General features: G+C 38.6%; 1 protein-coding gene across 2 annotated transcripts in view; it reads left to right on the top strand.

The window, feature by feature from the left end:
- The window catches only part of THSD7A (thrombospondin type 1 domain containing 7A), a 475647-nt gene that overhangs the window by 396587 nt on the left and 57958 nt on the right, over nt 1–21102 (top strand). For both annotated transcript variants that reach the window (XM_027540050.1, XM_027540049.1), the window contains exons 10-13: nt 1009–1141; nt 2544–2647; nt 15219–15413; nt 17119–17382. In XM_027540050.1, coding sequence (XP_027395851.1) covers nt 1009–1141; nt 2544–2647; nt 15219–15413; nt 17119–17382 — 696 coding nt within the window. The remainder of the gene's footprint in view (nt 1–1008; nt 1142–2543; nt 2648–15218; nt 15414–17118; nt 17383–21102) is intronic.

A 21102-nucleotide genomic window follows, 5' to 3' on the forward strand; every position in this document is an offset into this window, starting at 1 on the left:
GCATCAGGGGAACTCTATTAAATGACACATGACTATTCATCTTTAAAATGTATATATTGTAAGTTGAGATATATTTTATCAAAGCTGTCAGTCTTATATGTCACCTATTTCTCATACTAAAAAATTCTGAACAACTTTATATCAGTAACACTGTTAAGTTGATACCTTCATCTAAGGTAAACCTTAATTAGATACATTGTTTTTTAACATAATTTGGAGTAATTTACTTACAATAATTATTACTATTTTGAATGCTTCTCTAAAAATTCTGTCTCTAGGAAATTACAGCTCAGATGTTTAGGATGTGACCTGAATTAAAGATCTTAAATTGTTTAACATGAATAATGAATGACCAGAATAATTTATGAGTTATACATTTCAAATTAAGTGAATAGCCAAGAAATAGAATTTCACATAAAACATTGAATATATTCTTGTAAGAAAGATTCATTAGATGTGTATGAGTCCCATGTGGTAAACAGGGCTATATATGAAATGGGATGAAAATAAACTTAAGGGAGAGAAAAATAAATTAATTAGATCTGTCATATTTCTCAAGGGGAAAGAAACATACGACAGAGCAGTCACGTTGTAACGGAGCCTTAGGAAGGCTAGCTGACTATGGAACTATTTTCTCCATTCTTCACATTTTTAATGTAAATTGATTGGGTTTCCAATATAAGCAGTCTTTGGGAGAACTGAGGAAACCACTCGATGAGGCCTCTCATTCAGGGATGTCAAAGCCATTTCCTTCTCCAATGCATGAAAGTGAAAAGTGAAAGTGAAGTCGCTCGGCCATGTCCGACTCTTCGCGACCCCGTGGACTGTAGCCCACCAGGCCCCTCCGTCCATGGGATTTTTCCAGGCAAGAGTACTGGAGTGGGTTGCTACTTCCTTCTCCATAAAGCACGTGTAGCTGGAGGCAATGTAATTTCTTCACACAGGCTGGTATTCGGAGATTTCTTTATCAGTGCAGAGAACAAAGGTTAAAAAGCTGCTTCATTCCAGGGGACTCCGGAATCAAGAAGCAGACTCGGCACCGCGTCATCATTCAGCCGCCAGCCAATGGAGGCCGGGACTGCGCGGATCCACTCTATGAAGAGAAGGCCTGCGAGGCCCCGCAAGTGTGCCAAAGCTACAGGTAACGGGCTGAAAGAAAAGCCTTGTGAGCAACGCACTGCGCGAAACACTTCAGGTCCTACTCTTTCCAATGTTAAGAAAAGGAGCCAACACTATATGCAGACTCACTGGAGCTGAGGATGTGTATGACTGTGGGCACCATCTCTTGCCTTTTTTAAAGAGCTGCTTTGCTGCCAAAATCATCTCCAGGGACACAGATACTTGTGTAAACTTCCAAGTTCTATTTTTAGCTTCCGGAGCTTGAGGAAAATTCTTTTGTTGATATAAACTATAGGAAATGCAGAAAAGTGATTAATAATTATGAAACATGTGCTTTCAAGAATAGCCAAAGCAGTCCTTCCTGAGCTCCAGAGAGCACATGTTCTTCATGAATGCTGGCATTCTTGCTCAGGAAGTGACATCTTCATATCAGTGATATTAATACGATGTCTGTTCTCTTCATTTCTGGTCACCTCAAGGGAATTAAAGCTACTGAAGCTATACGTATCATCATTGTGATAATTATTAGAGAAAAGTTTTTTTTTCATAACTATTTTTAAAAGGTACCTAATTAAAGCTTGATGTAGTGAAAATTTGCAGTCCTGACAAAACTTTCAGTGCCAACAAATGAAATATTATGGCATCAACTGATGGAATGTGTGATCACAAAATAGTAATTTAAGATGAAATTGATGGCAAATTTGTCATCTTAATTTATCTGTATTTAATTCTTAGATGACAGACAATATAATTGTATGGTTACATGATGGACATTAACTATTAGCCCAAACTTATTTATTTGAGGGATTTGTTTTTGTGAAGTATATTATAAATTACACCTTCTGAGTTACCCCTATGATGCTAATCAAAAGAGCATTATACAGAAGGCTCATGGCTTGAATGCAGTTGTACAATTTGATTATAAAATAAATATACCTTTTTAAAATGAAACACATCCCTTCTGATACTATCTGCTACATTTGCTGGCAATCCTAATCATTAAAAAGGCTAAATATGGCACTTGCCTGGTGTTCCAGTGGTTAAGGATCTGCTTCCACTGCACGGGGTCACGGGTTTGATCCGTGGTTGAGAAACTAAGATCCCACATTCTTCATGATGTAACTTAAAAAGAAATTTTTAAAATAATTTGACATTTTAAAATGCTAAATACTATCAGTAAAGTTCATTCTTTAAGGAATTGACTGTGATGGACCCTTGTCTCCACTGCCATAGAAAGTACTTTTATATTTAGTGCTGCTTTTTAAAATTCCTTGATGAAGATTTAAATTGAATTTGAATAGGACCAAAGCATTGTCAAATTCCTTTCTGTAGTGGTCAAAGTCATGGCTCCTTGGCATTGTATCACTGTGATTTCTCTGGCATGTTTGCTTCTTCTCTATGCGGCTTCTGTTCTTTCCATGTAGGTGGAAGACTCACAAATGGCGCAGGTGCCAGCTTGTCCCTTGGAGCGTGCAACAGGACAGCCCTGGAGCGCAGGAGGGCTGTGGGCCCGGACGGCAGGCAAGAGGTGGGAGGCCCCATTCCACACTTGATTTGCTTCACATTTCTCCAGCATCACTAATTTAACCACTAGCTAGCCTGTAGAGTTTGTTATTCTGATGCCACACTAGGCAAGCCGAGCAGAGCACATAAAAATCTGCTACTATCCATTCAACCACACACCAGAACACAGAGACCTGTCTTTTAAGTTGTGTCCCTTGTTCTTTGACATTAGTAGTTCACTTGTCATTGTTGTTTTAGTTGCTCAGCTGTGTCCGACTCTTTGCGACCCCATGGACTGTAGCCTCCCAGGTTCCTCTGTCCATGGGATTCTCCAAGCAGGAATACTGGAGTGGGTTGCCATTCCCTTCTCCAGGGGATCCTCCCAACCCAGGGATCGAACATAGCTCCTCTAATTGTGCTTCCGTTCATGCTTATCTGAAAGGTGATCAGCATGTACAGTGCAGCTCGTTCTTGTTGTTGTTCTTGTAATTCGTTTTTGGCTCATGGTATTCCATAACACTTCGCTTGTCACCTTAACAATCAGTAAGATTCTTACATCTTTGCCCATATGCATTATGTATGTGCATGCATGTAATGTAATATAATTGGTTAACTTTCCCAGAAATTCTCAGCAATGCCTTTCTTGTCATTGTCATGGCTACCCCCAATTCGGTTCATATTTAGTACTGATTTTTAAATGGCAAATTTATGTACTCAAAACCTGCCATATGTGGAGTGCAATCTGTCGACACTGCTAGATAACATGGTATCTTGCAGAAATGAAATATGGAAATATTTCCAGCTTTCCATGATTATTTACTAGATATTATGGATAATACTTTCACTCCGAGCTTTGAACAGTGTTCTTTATACATGTAGCAAATTCAGTCTGTAAAGAGTACATGATTCTTTTTACTCATGCTGCTTATACGTTTAATTCCAGATACATATTTAAAATGTATTTTGAATATGTAATTGAATACACAGCCACCTTTCTTTAATTCATAAAAACATATTTTACACCCTCATTTGTAGTTACATATTTGATGATATTGCGAAAGTGTGAACATACAGAACTGGATTCCAGTTTTTGCTGATTTCATCTGGGACCCCTTTTCTTTACAGAGTAAAGGTTGCTTTTTTTAAATTTGAAAAAAAAATAGCATCATTTTTGGTAAGAATTTTCTATTTTGAAAGTCATTTTAGAAATCTTCATTTGAAACATTTAGTTTACAATTAACATTAACTAGTTAGTGATTTTCAGGATTTTGTTTTAATACTTATTTTTCATTCTGTATCCTCTACCATAGTATCGGCTAAAAAATAACTCTCTCCCTTCACAGTTTCAGAGACTTAGGTATTTAGAGTGGAAAGTCTTTCTCCCCATTTCAAACCATTCATGAGAAATTGAGTGATATAAGGATTTCTTGTCATGCCCTACTAATTCCTCCTTGAATCAAGTATACATTTGCATACAGTCTGGACCCTGCATAGAGTTAATAATGAAAGCAGGCAAGCGTTTAGGAATCAAGAAACCTAAATTTTAGTCCCAGTTCTTTCACGCACACAATGTGAGTTTTATTCATCCCTTTGCCTTTCTAGGTGTCAGTTTATTTAGATGGGGAAAAAAAGAAAAGAGGGCTGGACCAAATGATCTGTTAACAATTTTTTTGTATCCTACAATCTATGCACAGATAATATCCTGCCATCAAAGTGTGACATGAATTTAGGTAAAACAGGTGAAAACTATACTTTTGCAGGCACTGAGGGAATTCTAAGATGTGAAAACTGCACAGGGTGAAAACAGCTTTAGTTTTGAACACTTTTACTTGACTGCACAACCTGGGTTTATTCGTTTCCTCTCTCTCAGGCTGAGAAAGTGCTGATCCTTACAGTGCTTTGCACATAGTGAAAGTGAAAGTCGCCCAGTCGTGTCTGACTCTTTGTGACCCCATGGACTATACAGTCCATGGAATTCGCCAAGCCAGAATGCTGGAGTGGCTAGCCTTTCCCTTCTCCGGGGGATCTCCCCATCCCAGGGATCAACCCACGTCTCCCATATTGCAGGCGGATTCTTTACCATCTGAGCCACATGGGAAGCCCTTGCACATAGTAAATCTTCATTAGATGCTAATTCCTTCTCCCTTCCTGTTAGATCGTGGCCTAATGAATGTGTGCATAGATCGCTGTAGGCATAAAAGCAACAGTATTAACAAGGTCTTTAGTTTTTTATTGACACAGTCTGTATAAAACATTTCTTTTGGTGATTACCAGTGATCTTTTCATTTCCAAATCTAAAAACCTCTGCTTATTCCTCTTCGTAGTTGACTGTTCATTATAACAAGTAATGTCTGCATAAATATACTCAGAAGAACCCCTTTAAATTCTGTATGAAGATAATCTTTTTCTTTGTTGCCTTGATAAAGATTTTATTTTTCCTCAGAGCCTATATTCCTAAAGAAGTATGAAATGGAGAGAGTTAAGAGTGTAGAAATATCTTGTATTATTGGTAGAAAGGCAAAGAATTACTTTGTTGATGGTCATGGCTGTTTTCAGCACTCTGCAGAATTGGCCTGTCAGACTCTTGTTTTATTTTCATCTTTGCCCTTATCCAGACTTTTAAAAATGCCAAATTGTGCTATTTTGAATAATTAAAATAAGAATGTAAGAAATTAGTATCTTACTAAATTGTAAGATGATGTAGTGAAAATTATTATCAGTGAGCAAAGACTATGGAGAAGCTATTCCTCCTTCCTCTCTAATACTCCAGACTTTCTAATTCCAGTCACTCTTGTGACTCTAATTGCATTCGGAAGACTGTGTAGAAAGAGTCATGAGTGTTAAGAAGGGATGAAGATGTTCAGCCCAGGGAACTTAATTTGTTTAGGGAAATGAGATCACTGATAACATTGCCTAACAAGAAGGAGATAAAGACGGAAACCAATCTATTGCAAAAGTAGTCATTTGAACATAAAGAGCTTAAGAAAGATCTAAAGGATGAGCTGGGACTTGACTTGTACCATAATATTAGATTAAATAGAAAGGAGAAAAGAATAGAAAATGAGAGCAAGTCTATTATTTAAGCATCGGAGGTAAGGAAAACAAAAACAAAAAAAAACTAAACGTGTTCACAGAGAAGTGGATAGATTGAAGCTCTGAAGATGTGAGCTGGAGCCCGGGGTAATTTTGTAGAGGGCCATAAATGTCAGGATCAGTATTTTAGACCTTGTTCGATAAGTGGTGCAAGCAAGGACCTGATGAAAGCAGTGTTTTATCTGTCAGCGTGTACAGAGTAAGTTAGAAAGATAAGACACATGGGTCTGGATGCCAGCCAGGGCGTTGTTGTAGCAATGCAATGTTGAAGAGCTCAGACTGGAACCACTGTAGTCAAAATGGGTAAAAATAAATGGATTTTCAACATGTAATAGAAGAAAATAACTTTAGGACATAGTAGCAGACAGCAGCAGGGGGATGGACCTAAGTAAGTCAAAGACGATCATATCGTTTTTAACTCTAATATTTTCAGTGTGTATAGCAAGAGAGTTAAATACTCTGTGTGAATTTTCTCTTCTAACTAAAAATCTTATGAAATCTCAGATCAAATTTAGATTTTGATCTAAACTAATTGTAAAACACTGCATTTCAAGAATCAAAAAGAAGAACAGGATTTACCTTGTCCTTCATTCTGATGTGAACTACATTTTGAAGTGCTAATTTAAATTTCTTCGGTTAAATAAACATGTTGTATGAACCAAAAGAAGAGTTAATTTACTAAGTATGAATAGAAAGGAAATAATGTGTGTGTCTCATATACTACACATCACTCAGAAGAACACTTAGAAAGTCACTATTCATTTTTTCTAAAATGACTTGAGCCTTTCTTATTAGTAAAAAAAAAAATAACTCTTAGTTCTTTTACCAGCTCCTAGCAAGCTGCCCTCGTCGTCTTCATATTGAGTCACCTGTACCTACTGTTAGCCACCTGCTAACAACGAAAAACATTAGCCAGTGCAGGAGACTTAAGAGATGCGGGTTTGATCCCTATATGGGGAACATAGCCTGGAGAAGGAAATGGCAACCCACTCCAATATACTTGCCTGGAGAATCCCATGGATAGAGGAGCCTGGCAGACTATGGTCCATAGCATTTGCAAAGAGTTAGACATGACTGAAGGGGCTTAGCACAGCACAGCCATTATAGACAGATGTTCAGTTTTACTCTTAATCCTGTTATTAGCATAATTCCAGCTGTAGGAACCATCAGCTACGGTGATGCATTGCAAAGGAGCTGGAAAGCAGTTATGTTCCCAGAGTCTCTTTAATGAGTCACCAACAGTAGCTGCTTATCATCCCAGTGCTGGCACTCCTTGTAAAGCAAAGCAATGAGAATCAGCCTTCCCCACAAATGAGTTAGAGTAACATAGGTGTGAGAAGATCGGAAGATTCTACTCCGGTCAGGTAAACGCAGTCATGACCAAGTCTACATTCTGTGTATTTCAAACCTATGTGAAAGTACTCTTTGTGGAAATGCTTTACATTAGAATACAATAGGGAGTTAGGAGTAATAAGGAACTTTAGTGAGGCTTTGGGTATTGAGAATGGTGCTTCCAGAAAATTTCATTCAGCGGTGGTGGTGGTTGTTAGTCGCTAAATCACGTCTGACTCTTTCGTGACCCCATGGACTGTAACCCACCAGGCTCCTCTGTCCATGGGATTTCCCAGCAAGGATACTGGAGTGGGTTGCCATTTCCTGACTCAGGGATCAAACCTCCATCTCCCGCATTGCAGACAGATTCTTCACTGCTGAGCCACCAGGGAATCCCTTACCTGGTGGTATAAGCACTAAAAAGAGAGAGGAGAAAAAGGTATTTTAAAGAAGGAATTAACAGGGTTTTGCAACTTTAAATCATTCTTAAATCTCACAGGGAAATTTTAGGCTTTTGAAATAGGCATATTTCTTATTTTTTGTCAATAAAAGAAATGCAAACAACAAAATTATATCTAGTCTATTTAATTTTTAAATGTATGTATACAGGTTATATTTGCTTTGTGCTATTCAAGTCGCTTGGTATAAACTTTTAATAGAACTGTAACCTCTACTGTCTCTTCTCTCTGCTCACATTTCTACAGTTTAGATGGCATTTAGAGGGCTAAATTATTGATTGGTCAGTGACTATGTCATTGAAACATAGCCCTACTAGCTGTAGCTAGAGTCATCATTACATTTACATTCAAAATAAAAGAGGTGGCTCATATTAATGACAGTTTGGGACATTTTATTTATTTTTTCCTCTATAACTGTCCTAAGGGGTAATGTCAACCACTACTAATAAATATATTTTAACAGTGTTTATTACCTTATGACATATATATATCAGGAATATGATCCAAAAATATCATAGATTAGATCCTTGGATTTCATGAATTCAAATTTATTCTTTCTCAATCTCTGTGTTGATCTTGATGCTACCTCCTGCCAAGTGTATTTTCTGTAATTTAGATGGAACTAGAGTTAATAATCGCCAGGATCAACCCTGCCTGATCTCCCACACACTCTGTATCCTTGCATGCCAAGGAATGTCCACTATGATGTTGATCCATCACTAAGATCTGACATCAGCCTTTACGTGGAAGCCAGCCTGATTCAGATGTATTCTCAAGTCCAGACCACAGAAAAGAAAAAAACTTCAATTGTATGCCTCACATGGCAGGGACCTTCCAGGCCCTGGGAGTCCTTACCCTGTATCACATATTGGTTAAAAAGGTTATAAAAGGAAAGTCTAGGAATAAAAAGGAAGGTTCTAATTTTCCTCCCAACAAAATTACATCTAAATGAATTTGTATAAGGTGAGATGTAAGTATTTAACTATAATTCATGCTGTTATTTTTTGTGAGCAAATAGTGGCTTAAACAGTATTGATACCCTTGCTATCTCTCTTTCAGTTAATTTCTAAAAGATTATACCTTAGAGGCATTATTGGGGTTAGGCCCAGAAGATCTGGGCCAATGTATCTCAGAAACTCACATTAATCTATTACTTTTCAGAGACTTTTATAATATGAATGAAAATAATGGCGTAGAAAGAGAACTAGACAGAAAAGAGCCAAGGAGTTTACTGTAAAGAAATTTTGTGCAGACATGATTTTTAAACTCTTCTTTGGGCTAATATATAATTGTGTGTGTGTGTGTGTGTGTGTGTGTGTGTGTGTTGCTCAGTCATGTCCGAGTCTTTGCAACTCCATGGACTGTAGACTGCCAGCCTCCTCTGTCCTCCAGGCAAGGATACTGGAGTGGGTTGCCATTTCCTTCTCCAGGGGATCTTCCCGACCCAGGGATTGAACCTGGGTCTCCTGCATTGCCAGCAGAAGCTTTACCATCTGAGCTACTAGGGAAGCCCATGATATTTAATATTAATTATATTAATATTATATATATTATACTATTAATACTCATTACTAGACAATATCTTCATATTCTTCATTGAGGTAAGTTGTTATTTAAAACTTCTAGAATTATTTCTGCTTTCAAATCACTTCCTCTAGTTTTCTGTGAATATCAGCATTCTAGTTGATTTGGGGATTTTGGTTTTGTTTTAGATCTCTGAGAGCCCTGTCATAAAATGATGAGTAGCATTTGCTGCTTTTTAAATAGCTGATAGAATACGCTTGACACAGGGATGTCTTTGTGATGGTTCCTCAGTGCCCTGTTGGTTGTGATGCAGTCAGTTAACCCTTCCCAGCTCCCAGTCAAGGATCTAACTGACCTTGGTCTGTGCTGCTCCACGGGGAGCTGATTATTATTTCCTAGTAAGTCTCTACACAAGGACTTTTGCATATATTAAGAGCATCAGTGAGACTAGAGATCACTGGTAACTATTTAGAATCAATAAAAAAAAAAAAAAAAAAAGGTGCATTTCTCTCCATTCGGCCAGAGTTACAGTCACAAATTGTAATTAGGAAGTGTAATTTGGCAGATTTGTCCTTGAAAAATCTCTTCCACACAGAGAAAGACCAAGATCATTAAATCCATGTAGTAAACAACTGGAGCCCTCTTGCATTATTTATAGGTTTGGTCTTATTTCTAAGCACAGTTAGGTCTCTTGGTAACTAGCTCCCACTCACATTAAGCTTTTTCTCTTTTATTTCTACATGATCCATTTTCACTATTGTCTTTTTTTTTTCTTTCGTAATACCATAGGAAAAAAAAATCACTCCTCTAATTGCTCAGTCAGCCCATCATATTCTGTCTGCAGTGCTGTCCAGACATGGTTGCTGTGGGAAAAGCCCTGTTAATATGGCTCAATTTAATAAATAAGGCCTCAGAGCTCCTTGAACTCTTCGTTACATAGAATCTAACAGCTTTCACTCCACTCGGGCATTGATCTTATTCTATTTCCTGTAATGAACTTCTGTGTACAAATTTTCAATCTAGTCATTTATTTCACTCTGATTATTCAAATGGAATGACAATTTGACCTTACATGCTGAAGGGTAATCCACAGACCAATAGAATACCTTCTTTTGGTGCATCTTGAACAGTAAGGGCATTTCATTCCTCTTCAAAAAAATGAAGATAAGCAACTCCATTCTGAATTCTATTAGATTTACTTCAGAGCTGCATCAGTAGCCTTCCATTTACGTACTCATATATGCATAACCCAGATACCCATGTCCTTTTAGCTCAAACCAATGTTAGCTGCTGCTGCTGCTGCTAAGTCGCTTCAGTCGTGTCCGACTCTGTGGGACCCCATAGACGGCAGCCCACCAGGCTCCACTGTCCCTGGGATTCTCCAGGCAAGAACACTGGAGTGGGTTGCCTTTTCCTTCTCCAATGCATGAAAGTGAAAAAACAAAGTGAAGTCGCTCAGTCGTACCCGACTCCTAACGACCCCGTGGACTGCAGCCTACCAGGCTCCTCCATCCATGGGATTTTCCAGGCAAGAGTACTGGAGTGGGGTGCCATTGCCTTCTCCCAATGTTATCTATTGCCTTTCATTTCAGAAACCTTTATTATTCTCCTCTTTAAAACATAACTCAAAATTCAACTTACATGGAAACACTCTGGAATTGGCTGTACTTATTCTACTTATTAATCTTTTTATTTAAATGTATGGGATGTGTCAAAGATACACAAAAGTATAGAGACTGATGTAATAAATACTAGCCGTGTAGTCATCACTGACGTAACTTGAACAGATTGTAACATGTCACTCTTGGTCATCAGCTACTCCTCACACAGGTAAAGATATCGTGCTGGAGTATTTTAAAACAACTCCCAGTTAAGATGTACATCTAATTTTTTAAACATAACAAAAGTATTATTATAACACTAAACAAAATTAAGTGTAATTCATACCATGTCTAATATTCATACCACATTTAACTGTCCCCCATTGTCTCAAAATTGTCTGTTTACAATCACTTTGTTCCAATTTGGGTTCATGAATGTCTCCACATTGCATTTGGTTAGACTGTCTTCAGTCACCTTTAATATAACAATTTGAGCTCCTTTCTTCAGAGCATTTACTTGTTGAAGAAACTGGCGTTCTTACTTACCTTTCCAACATTTCCTCAGTATTGTTGGGCTGAGCTTGCCTTGCTTAATTTACAAGTAACCCCCAAGGTAGTCACATGGATATCTTCTAGGCTTTCAGCCTCCTAGAAGCTGCCCATCCATGACACTTAAATAACTTCTGTGCTTCATATAAATAAGCTAACATTATAAATCAGATTGATATAATCAGCATAAAGAAGGAATTTTGCTTTAAAATAATTGTTTTTATATATGCTGACTTCACTAAGAAGCTTTCATGCTCATTTTCATGGTAATTTATCCATAGGGCAACATGGGTTTGGGCCATCTTCCTAACAAGGCCTCAGCCGAAAGGAAAACTTGGGTAATTGTTATACGCAAGATCCGCACCCTGCACCTGTAAATACAATTGTCTGTGTATATGTAGCTTTCTCATGTGCTAGGAAACCATGCTTAGGATGACACATCTTTTCTGCAGTGAAAACCACCCTATTTTCAGTGTCTTAAAGATGATTTCTAAGATTTATAAAGTTGAGAACTCAGATGGTTTCCTTTCCAAACATTTATATTTTCTTCACCCTAATAGCAGGAAGTTCATTTCAGATTACATTCCTATTTGAATTGTTGTATTTCCTCCAAGTCAGAATAGAAACAAGTTGAGATGTATGATAAGTTTCAATATATTGTACAAATGGTACTGTTGCTGCTTGTTTGGATAACATTGCATAAGTAATTCATTCAAAATACACTGCCTAAACTGTCAGATAAAGGGAGTGGAGTGCTGAGTGGGCTCCTGAGAACAAATATGGGAATTTTACATATTTTTTTTCTTTTGAGCTACTTGAAATACTTTTTGAGATTTTGCATGCTACAGGAATATAGGCTTTAGGTTTACATAAATGGTATAGATTTGCACAGAAGAAATTAGTTTCTAGAATCATGTTGATAGTAGTTTTACTTTATTTTGGTTTTTCATGTCCCTTAATGTGATGATGGTTGGAACAATTATGAAATAAAATTTATAAGAAAGAACCTTAGAAAACCTTAATGGAGAACCCAAGGCAATTGCATTTAGTTTAAAAGATTTATAGTCAAGTCTCTATTTCAGAGAGCCAAATTGGATGCTTAGATAAATTCATCTTTTTTCTAAGAATATAAATTTAGTTTTGTAGATTTTTTTTCTTTTAGTTATAAACAGTGTGACTCTATTCACAGCTTAGAACTCTTATGGTTAAATTTCTTATTTTCCAAAATAATCATTTTTGAGGTTCCTACATATCCTGATGAGTAAAGATCTAATATTTTCCTCTTTATCAATCCTTCCTCTTAAGCATCCTTGGAGCAACTTTGGCCACAAACTGTCAGAGCTTCCTTTGTATAAAGTGTTCAAGCAGGTGTAGAGAGAATTGCAAAATCACATGAGCTTATTAATATACTTCATTTTGTGGATTGCTCCTATGCGAATCCACAGGTAACAGTCTTCCTGCCTACCTAGATGCTCGTTTTGGTATACTCCTTGTACTCCAAGTTTAAGTTCCCCTTAGCTCGTTCCCACGTGCTCAGCCTTGGCATAGTGCCAAGCTTTGGGAACTTGGGCACCAGAGTACCCTCAGTTTTAGTCACAAGTCTCAGACAAACATATCCTAGTGACTTGAATACTCAGGCCTGTAGGACTTAAGCTTGAATGGACATGAGGACCATCTGAGCAACTTGAAAATAAATGCATATTCCTTGACCCCACACACAGAGCTCTCATCCAGGAGCTTTGGAATGAATACAGAAATCTTCAACTCGAGTAGCATTCCAGGAGTATCTGATGCCCCTAGAAATACACTGCCTACTAGAGCAGTGGTCTCATTTCACTGATACGTGTTTGAATCACCAGGGAGCTTTAAAAATGATATTAATGCCTGGGACCCTGCCCTCAACCAGTTGAATCAGAATGTTGGAGTTTAGCAAGGGCATGCACATGTTCCCAAAGCTATCCAGGTGATGATCATCTGCAGCTTGATGTGAGAGCCTCTGCCTGGCACTGGTCTGATGACTGCAGTCCACCAGACAACTCTTCTTCCAAGAGGTGAGAGTCTCTTGGAGCACTTAATGTTGTTGCCTGTCACATCAACTTCCTAAAGTCTACCACTCTCCCCTCAACCAGGTTTTCACATCTTTAAAATTCATGGACCTCTGTTCATTTCATACAGATTGGCTTTTCCAGTGTTGTGCCTATTAAATGAAGAGAGAACTAGAGCTAAGAAACAAGTGTTTTCACCTGCATTTGCCCAATTAATGTAACTTTTCCTACAGCAGTACCAACAAGTTGTGTTCACCGTACACAGAGAAAGTCTTCCTTGGATAAAGCTGTTTTAAATCTTTTTACACACCCCATCACACACTCCTGTACTACAGGGTAGTTTAGTTTTAACATACAGATCCAGAGGGTCTGACTCTAGGCTGCAGTGTCAGCCTAGACCAAAAACCTGAAAGGCCCACGTAAATCAATCTGACGGGGCCATTTAGGCTGGTTCAATGAAGCCTTAACTTTAGGACCAAGGTCTAAATGTTTCTTCTGCTTCCTCAATAAAAAATGAATAATTTCTAAAACCAATAGGGGGGAAATGGCTTCGGGAGGAAAGAGGACTTAGACATCAGTTGTTGTTTTTCTTTAAGACATTTTACCTTAAAGCAATTTTACATCTATGTTCCATAGTTAAAAAAATAATGACTTGGTTTTAAAAATTCAGTCAATATCTTGGGAAAACTAAAATAGATAAACCAGAATTATTTGACCCTTTTTTGAGACTCCATATGTAATTATTGGAAATGCCAACTATGATGTGATAGATTAAGATTGCTGAAAGTTTTGTCTTAATTTTTTAAATTGGAGGATAATTGCTTTACACTGTTGTGTTGCTTTCTGCTGTACACCAGCATGAATCAGCCATAAGTATACACATGTTCCCTCCCTCTTGAACCTCCTTCCCTGCTCCCAGCCCATCCCACCCATCTAGGTTGCCACAGAGCACCGGGTCGAGCTCCCTGTGTTATACAGCAACTTCCCATTAATTATCTGTTTTACATATGGTAACATATATATTTCAGGGCTACTCTCTCAATGCGCCCCACCCTTGTCTTCATTTTAAACTCATGCTTGTTATTTGTGCATGTGAAGAACTTGTACACAGAGGGAACTAGGGAGGGACGTTGACACTGCCCTCTCCCATTCATCATTAATCACTTCAAAACCATCACAACAAGCTTTCAATGTAATTTTAAAAAGAAAATGCTTCTTTTATGCAAATGGAGCTCTGTGACAAGTTTCATAAGCATTCTCCCCCACCCAAACCTTCCAAAGAGTTGACTGCCACTAAGACCCTTCTAGGGGCTTCCCAGGTGGCACAGAGGTAAAGAATCTGCCTGCTAATGCAGGAGACGTGGGTTGGATCCCTGGATTGGGAATATCCCCTGCAGTAGGAAATGGCAACCCATTCCATTATTCTTGCCTGGAAATTTCCATGGGCAGCAGAGCCTGTCTGTTTTCTCTTTTAAATAATTCATTTCTAAATATAATCCACATGTGACTTAATATCTTTGAAAGTGAAAGTATTAGTTGCTCAATTATGTCCAACTCTTTGCAGTCCCATGGACTATATAGCCCAGCAGGTTCCTTTGTCCTTGAAATTCTCCAGGTAAGAATCTTGGAATGGATGCCCTTCTCCAGGCGATCTTCCCAACCCAGGGATAGAACCCAGGCCTCCCGCATTGCAGGCAGATTCTTTACCATCTGAACCACCAGGGAAGCCCTAAAATCCTTAATGACATCTAATAAAACCTGCTGTGTGTGTGTGTTTGCTTCTGTTGTGTCTGACAGATATCTGTTATTTTAAAAATGCTATAGGATCAATTTAATGACCATGTGATTACTAGAAACACTCCTACCAGATTTCTGCTGCAAATAAAGAGTCAGAAGAGGATTTCTCCACCTAAGTAAAATAATGTTAGGTTAATTCCTGATTAAGGGTAATTACATTCAAATTCATGATAAATAGCCCTTTGCTTTTCCTTTAGCCATTACTTGTCGAAAGCAAGATGGAGGGCAGGCTGGCATCCATGAATGCCTCCGGTATGCAGGCCCTGTGCCAGCCCTCACCCAAGCCTGCCAGATGCCTTGCCAAGATGACTGTCAGCTCACCAGCTGGTCCAGGTTTTCTTCATGCAATGGAGACTGCGGTGCAGTTAGGACCAGAAAGCGTGCTATCGTTGGTAAGAATAATTGGGATGCCAAAGCCAACACTTGCCAAGGCAGAAAAACATAATAAAAAGTCAGAACAAGATAGTTCTGACAATGTATTTGGAAAATGCACGGATATGCCTTATTCTTGCTGTCGTAACACTTAATATGGCAGGGGATTCAGAGCTGTATTTTAACATAAGGTGGCTGTGACAGATGCATTATGTACTTTTAGTAGAAAAAGTAGCCTTGAAAATTGAACTCTGTCTGCCTAAACAATCTGTGCTAGATTACTTTTTGGTTTAAACATGTACTTTTGTTGAATTACCAATAGACTGTGAGGTGCTTAGAAAAAAAGTTTTTTAGGAACCCAGGGAGAGGTTGCGACTTGGTTTTCTTAAGTCATTCTCCTTGTCACAACCTCAGATTATCCTTCATCATCTAGAAGAAAAATACGACATTAATTCTGTATCTGAAAGCTTTATTTTAAAAGGTAGTCACAGTGGCAAAAAGCATAATGAACAGAAACAGGAGCCATCATGCTGAACTAAACTCTGAGGCATTCAAAAATACTGTCAGTGGCCAGAGAAACCTAAAAATGCTCATGCTAGTAGAGTATTCAGAATCTGAAGTGGTAAAATGGACCAGCTGTCATAATAAAGACTATTGAAAACTGTATAAGGCAGCTTATGAAACTTAAATATATATATAAGACATATGTAATTAGTTATGTGCAATATAATTAATATATATGAGATAAATATATGTAATCTAATTAAAATAATGGTTTTATTCAGGCACATATTACTATTATACTCAAGTTTTTATCTTACAAGGGAATTTATTTAGGTTTACACACAAACTATTTCTAATATTTTTATTTGATATTAAACATTTTCATTTTTAATATCATTATTCCCTACATTAATCACCAAGTATGTCAAAATGATTGTTCTTCAGAACTATTGAAAGATGTGAAATCACAATCAGAAAAGTAAATGTGAAACTCATTTTCTGAACTGCTGCTGCTGCTAAGTCGCTTCAGTCGTGTCCGACACTGTGCGACCCCATAGACGGCAGCCCACCAGGCTCCCCCATCCCTGGGATTCTCCAGGCAAGAACACTGGAGTGGGTTGCCATTTCCTTCTCCAGTGCATGAAAGTGAAAAGTGAAAGTGAAAGGGAAGTCGTTTCTGACTCTTAGAGACCCCATGGACCTCAGCCTACTAGGCTGCTCCGTCCATGGGATTTTCCAGGCAAGAGTACTGGAGTGGGGTCCCCTGATATAACTATACCATCTATTTGGACTTAACAGAAAGTTAGTTTAACTGTGTGGGCCTGTGCAGTGACTGTCTCTCCATGTCATATTTTTGCACAGATTATAAAGCAGATATTTATGCAGTTACCTCAGACTCCCCAGTCACTGAAAGCATGTGATCATTTGAGAGGATTTTAATCCTTTCAAGGAGTGTAAAATTCAGCACAACAGTTAGTGCCTTATTGAAAATGGGCTTTTTTAAACTGAGAACAAAAAGAAAATTTTCACTATGCAAAGCACCCAGTATAACAAAAACATACATAAAAAGCACTGCGGAGGGAGAAAGTAGCATTTATTTATAGGCTACACTTGAATACAGTTGAAAATACAGAAAGGAAGGTAGGAAAGGAAAAAAAAAAAAAAAAACCTAGGGATGCTTGGTATTAATAATGATATTTTCCGACTTAATTTTCTCCACAGGAAAAAGTAAGAAGAAGGAAAAATGTAAAAATTCTCATCTGTACCCCCTGATTGAGACGCAGTACTGTCCCTGTGACAAGTATAACGCACAGCCTGTGGGAAACTGGTCCGACTGCATTTTGCCCGAGGGGAAGGCGGAAGTGTTGCTGGGAATGAAGGTCCAAGGAGATATCAAGGAATGTGGTCAAGGATATCGCTACCAGGCGATGGCGTGCTATGACCAGAATGGCAGGCTCGTGGAGACGTCCAGGTGCAACAGCCACGGTAGTCCAGTTTTTCCTCACTGTTGAACATTCGTTATCTTTGGGGTTGAAATGCACATGTTTCAGAATGGAGGGAAATGAAAGTTTACTGAAGTGAGTTCTACACTGAACATCAGGGGCACCACCACACTGTATGTCTATCATTTATATATAACAGGACATTCAGTGGCACTTGTCTCATTGTCCAGAAGTTGGCAACCAAGTCCCAAAGCTGGTGGACAGGGAAGCCTTGCTGTGCAGTGCTTAGTCATTCAGTCGTGTCCAACTCTTTGTAACCATATGGACTGCAGCCCGCCAGGCTTCTCTGTCCATGAGATTCTCCAGGCAAGAATACTGGAGTGGGCTGCCATGCCCTCCTCCAAGGGACCTTGCCAACCCAGGGACTGAACCTAGGTCTCCCGCATTACAGGCAGATTCTTTACCAAGTGAGCCACCAGCGAAGCCATCACCTTACATGTAGCCAAAATGGTGCCAGAGACCTCCTCTGGGGCTGAGTAGGCTTGACAATCCCCAGCAAGTCTGTGTACAGAGAGTGGGGAGGAGTAGAGAAGATGTCACCAAAATTTGATAATAAAGTTTTGAACTAGACAGTCTTTTAAGAACTGAACTGGCAAGATTCATGACGTGCCTAAGGTGCATTCAGTGGCAGAGGAGAAAGATTGAAAGCTATGATTCGTGAAAACTCGAGTATCTCTTGTTTATTCATCATTAAGTTGAGACTGGCCCAAACAAACAAAACCAGAAAAAGGTACGTAGAGTTAGGAAATTTTTGTTTTCTAAAGAAACAAAAAGTATATCAAAAAAAAAAAGAAGCTAATTTACTGTGTTAATGAGTTGCCAAAAGTTTGCGAAGAGTGGTTTTGGCCAAAGTATGTAGTGAACTCTTTGGTTCTACGTCATAATATAGTCAGCTTTAAGCAATATTTGTTCATTCTTTTAATGTATCTGTCATTTTATTATGGAATGAGATCAGTTTCCTATTGGTCAGCCTGAATGATTGATGTCACTTGAGGATGTCACGGATGTCACAAAATATTGTTTGTACCAGTATTTGCAAACATTGGACAGTGATCTTCCTCCCTTCATGGAGGTGACCTGAGAAAGATGAATTAAACTACTAGGAGAGAGGTACATGGCAGTTCCCCGCCAACCTTGCTGCAATAGCTTCTGCTATCAGAACAGAACTCCTCCAGTTTTATTATATAGTTCAGAAGACATCATGAGCTAATAGGATCATCTCACATAGATAAACCATTATGGGGTATCATGGTGACACGCTTATGGAATCTCTTAAATCTGTCCCCAAAATGAAGTTTCCAAAAACCCTGACTTTTTTTTTTAACCTTATCTAATAATTACTCATATCAAAGTCTAGTGATAGGAGCCCCCATTATAAGACTCCATTATGTTGAGGCTCTGGATATAAGAATTTTGTATATGTGCATTTCTAAATTTAAGATTATTCTATGCATTTAGAACAATATTAAGTTTAGTATGCCTTGAAAAATTTCTGTAAGAGTAATTGCTTTTTTATTCTCTGTATCAAATAACATTTTTGTTGTTCGGTAGCTAAGTCAGTGTATCTGACTCTGCGACCCCATCAACTGCAGCACACCAGGCTCCTCTGTCCTCCACTGTCTCCCGGACTGTGCTCAAGTCCATTGAGTCAGTGATGATATCTAACCATCTCATCCTGTGCCAATCCCTTCTCTTTTAGCCTTCAATCTTTCTCAGTATCACGGTCTTTTCCAAAGAGTCGGCTCTTTGCATCATATGGGCAAAGTATTGGATCTTCAGCATTAGTCCTTCCAGTGAATATTCAGGACTGATTTCCTTTAGGAATGACTGGTTTGATCTCCTTGTTGTCCAAGGGACTCGCAAGAGTCTTCTCCAGCACCACTGTTCAAAAGCATCAATTCTTCAGCACTCAGCCTTCTTTATGGTCCAACTCTAATCGTGGTAGATGACTACTAGAAAAACCATAGCTTTGACTGTACAGATCTTTGTTGGCAAAGTGATGTCTCTGCTTTTGAATATGCTGTGTAGGTTTGTCATAGCTTTCCTTCCAAAGACCATGCGTCTTTTCATATCATGGCTGAAATCACTGTCTACAGTGATTTTGGAGCCCAAGAAAATAAAGTCTATCACTGCTTCCACATTTTCCCCTTCTATTTGCCATGGAGGGATGGGACCAGATGCCATGGTGTTAGTTTTTTGAGTGTTGAGTTTCCAAGCCAGCTTTTTCACTCTCCTCTTTTCACCCTCATCAAGAGTCTCTTTAGTTCCTTTTCACTTTCTGCCGTTAGAGTGGTATCATCTGCATACCTGAGATTGTTGATATTTCTCCTGGCAATCTTGATTCCAGCTTGTGCTTCATCCAGCCTGGCATTTCACGTGTTGTACTCTGCGTATAAGTTAAATAACATAGGTGCTATATATAACAAGAAAAATGTAAATACACTTCCCATTCTGAGGTGATATGATGATAATGTAGAAGATCCATAGTTAGTCATTAAAACGTAAAATTGAAGATCACTTAAAAAATGCTTCTCCTGACTTGTAGCATGTAAGTGTTTGCTCATGTTTTAAATTGTTACTCGTAGTGAATCACCAGGATAATCATTTGTTTTTAATACAGCCTGTAAGCTTTCAGAATGACTCTCATCTGTTCTCTCTTTTACCCTGATGTGCTAATTAGATGCATGAGCACTTCAGTCAACCACTTAACAGTCAATCTTATTTTTAGAAAAAAAAGAAAAAGAAAACTTTAAAAATATCTTGTGACTCTCATGAAATGTTTCAGTTCTGTTCAATCACTCAGTCCTGTCTGACTCTTTGTGACCCCATGGACTGCAGCACACCAGGCTTCCCTGTCCATCACCAACTCCCGGAGCTTGCTCAAACTCATGTCCATCAAGCCAGTGATGCCATCCAGCCATCTCATCCTCTGTCGTCCCCTTCTCCTCCTGCCCTCAATCTTTCCCAGCATCAGGGTCTTTTCCAGTGAGTCAGCTCTTCGCATCAGGTGGCCAAAGTATTAGAGTTTCAGCTTCAGCATCAGTCTTTCCAATGAATATTCAGGACTGATTTCCCTTAGGATTGGCTGCTTTGACCTCCTTGCAGTCCAAGGGACTCTCAAGAGTCTTCTCCACAAAAATGTTTGAACCCTTGAAGAAAGTACAACTACAGAAAAAACTGAAATTGACCAAAAGCAGTAGACTTCCTGCCTTAGCACTGTCGATTCAAAGCACGAAGAATTCAGTACTATATTTTAAAATAAAAGCACATCTAGCAAAAAGGTGGGTCCCCGGAAGCACTGAACTTCATGGAAATTGTGTATGGATCGCAGTTCTTCAAGTGAACTGTTCAGTGAACTGTTCCAATTTAGTTCTTTGTGTCTATCCAGCATCATTCCTTTCTCAGTGGATCTGATCTATGATGCATGTCCAGTGGGATATTTTAGTGTTTGCTAACAGTTTTACTCAAAGTCTGAGGAAATTGACTCTCTATTGCCTGATTTCTTTGGAATTACTACTGATGTTCTGTCAATCCTGATAGTGGAATGCTATCACTTTGGTACTCTATCCTAGGCGTTCTCTAAATTGCAGTTTCTATGACCCCTGCCTTTGCTCGGCCAAATCAGCTTTCCAGATGTATGGTGGAAATGGGGTTTTTAAGTGGCTTTCAAGAAAAGTCTCTTACAGCTTTCAGTTTAAACATA

Source organism: Bos indicus x Bos taurus, chromosome 4, assembly GCF_003369695.1.
Source record: "Bos indicus x Bos taurus breed Angus x Brahman F1 hybrid chromosome 4, Bos_hybrid_MaternalHap_v2.0, whole genome shotgun sequence".
In the NCBI taxonomy this organism is placed as follows: Eukaryota; Metazoa; Chordata; class Mammalia; order Artiodactyla; family Bovidae; genus Bos; species Bos indicus x Bos taurus.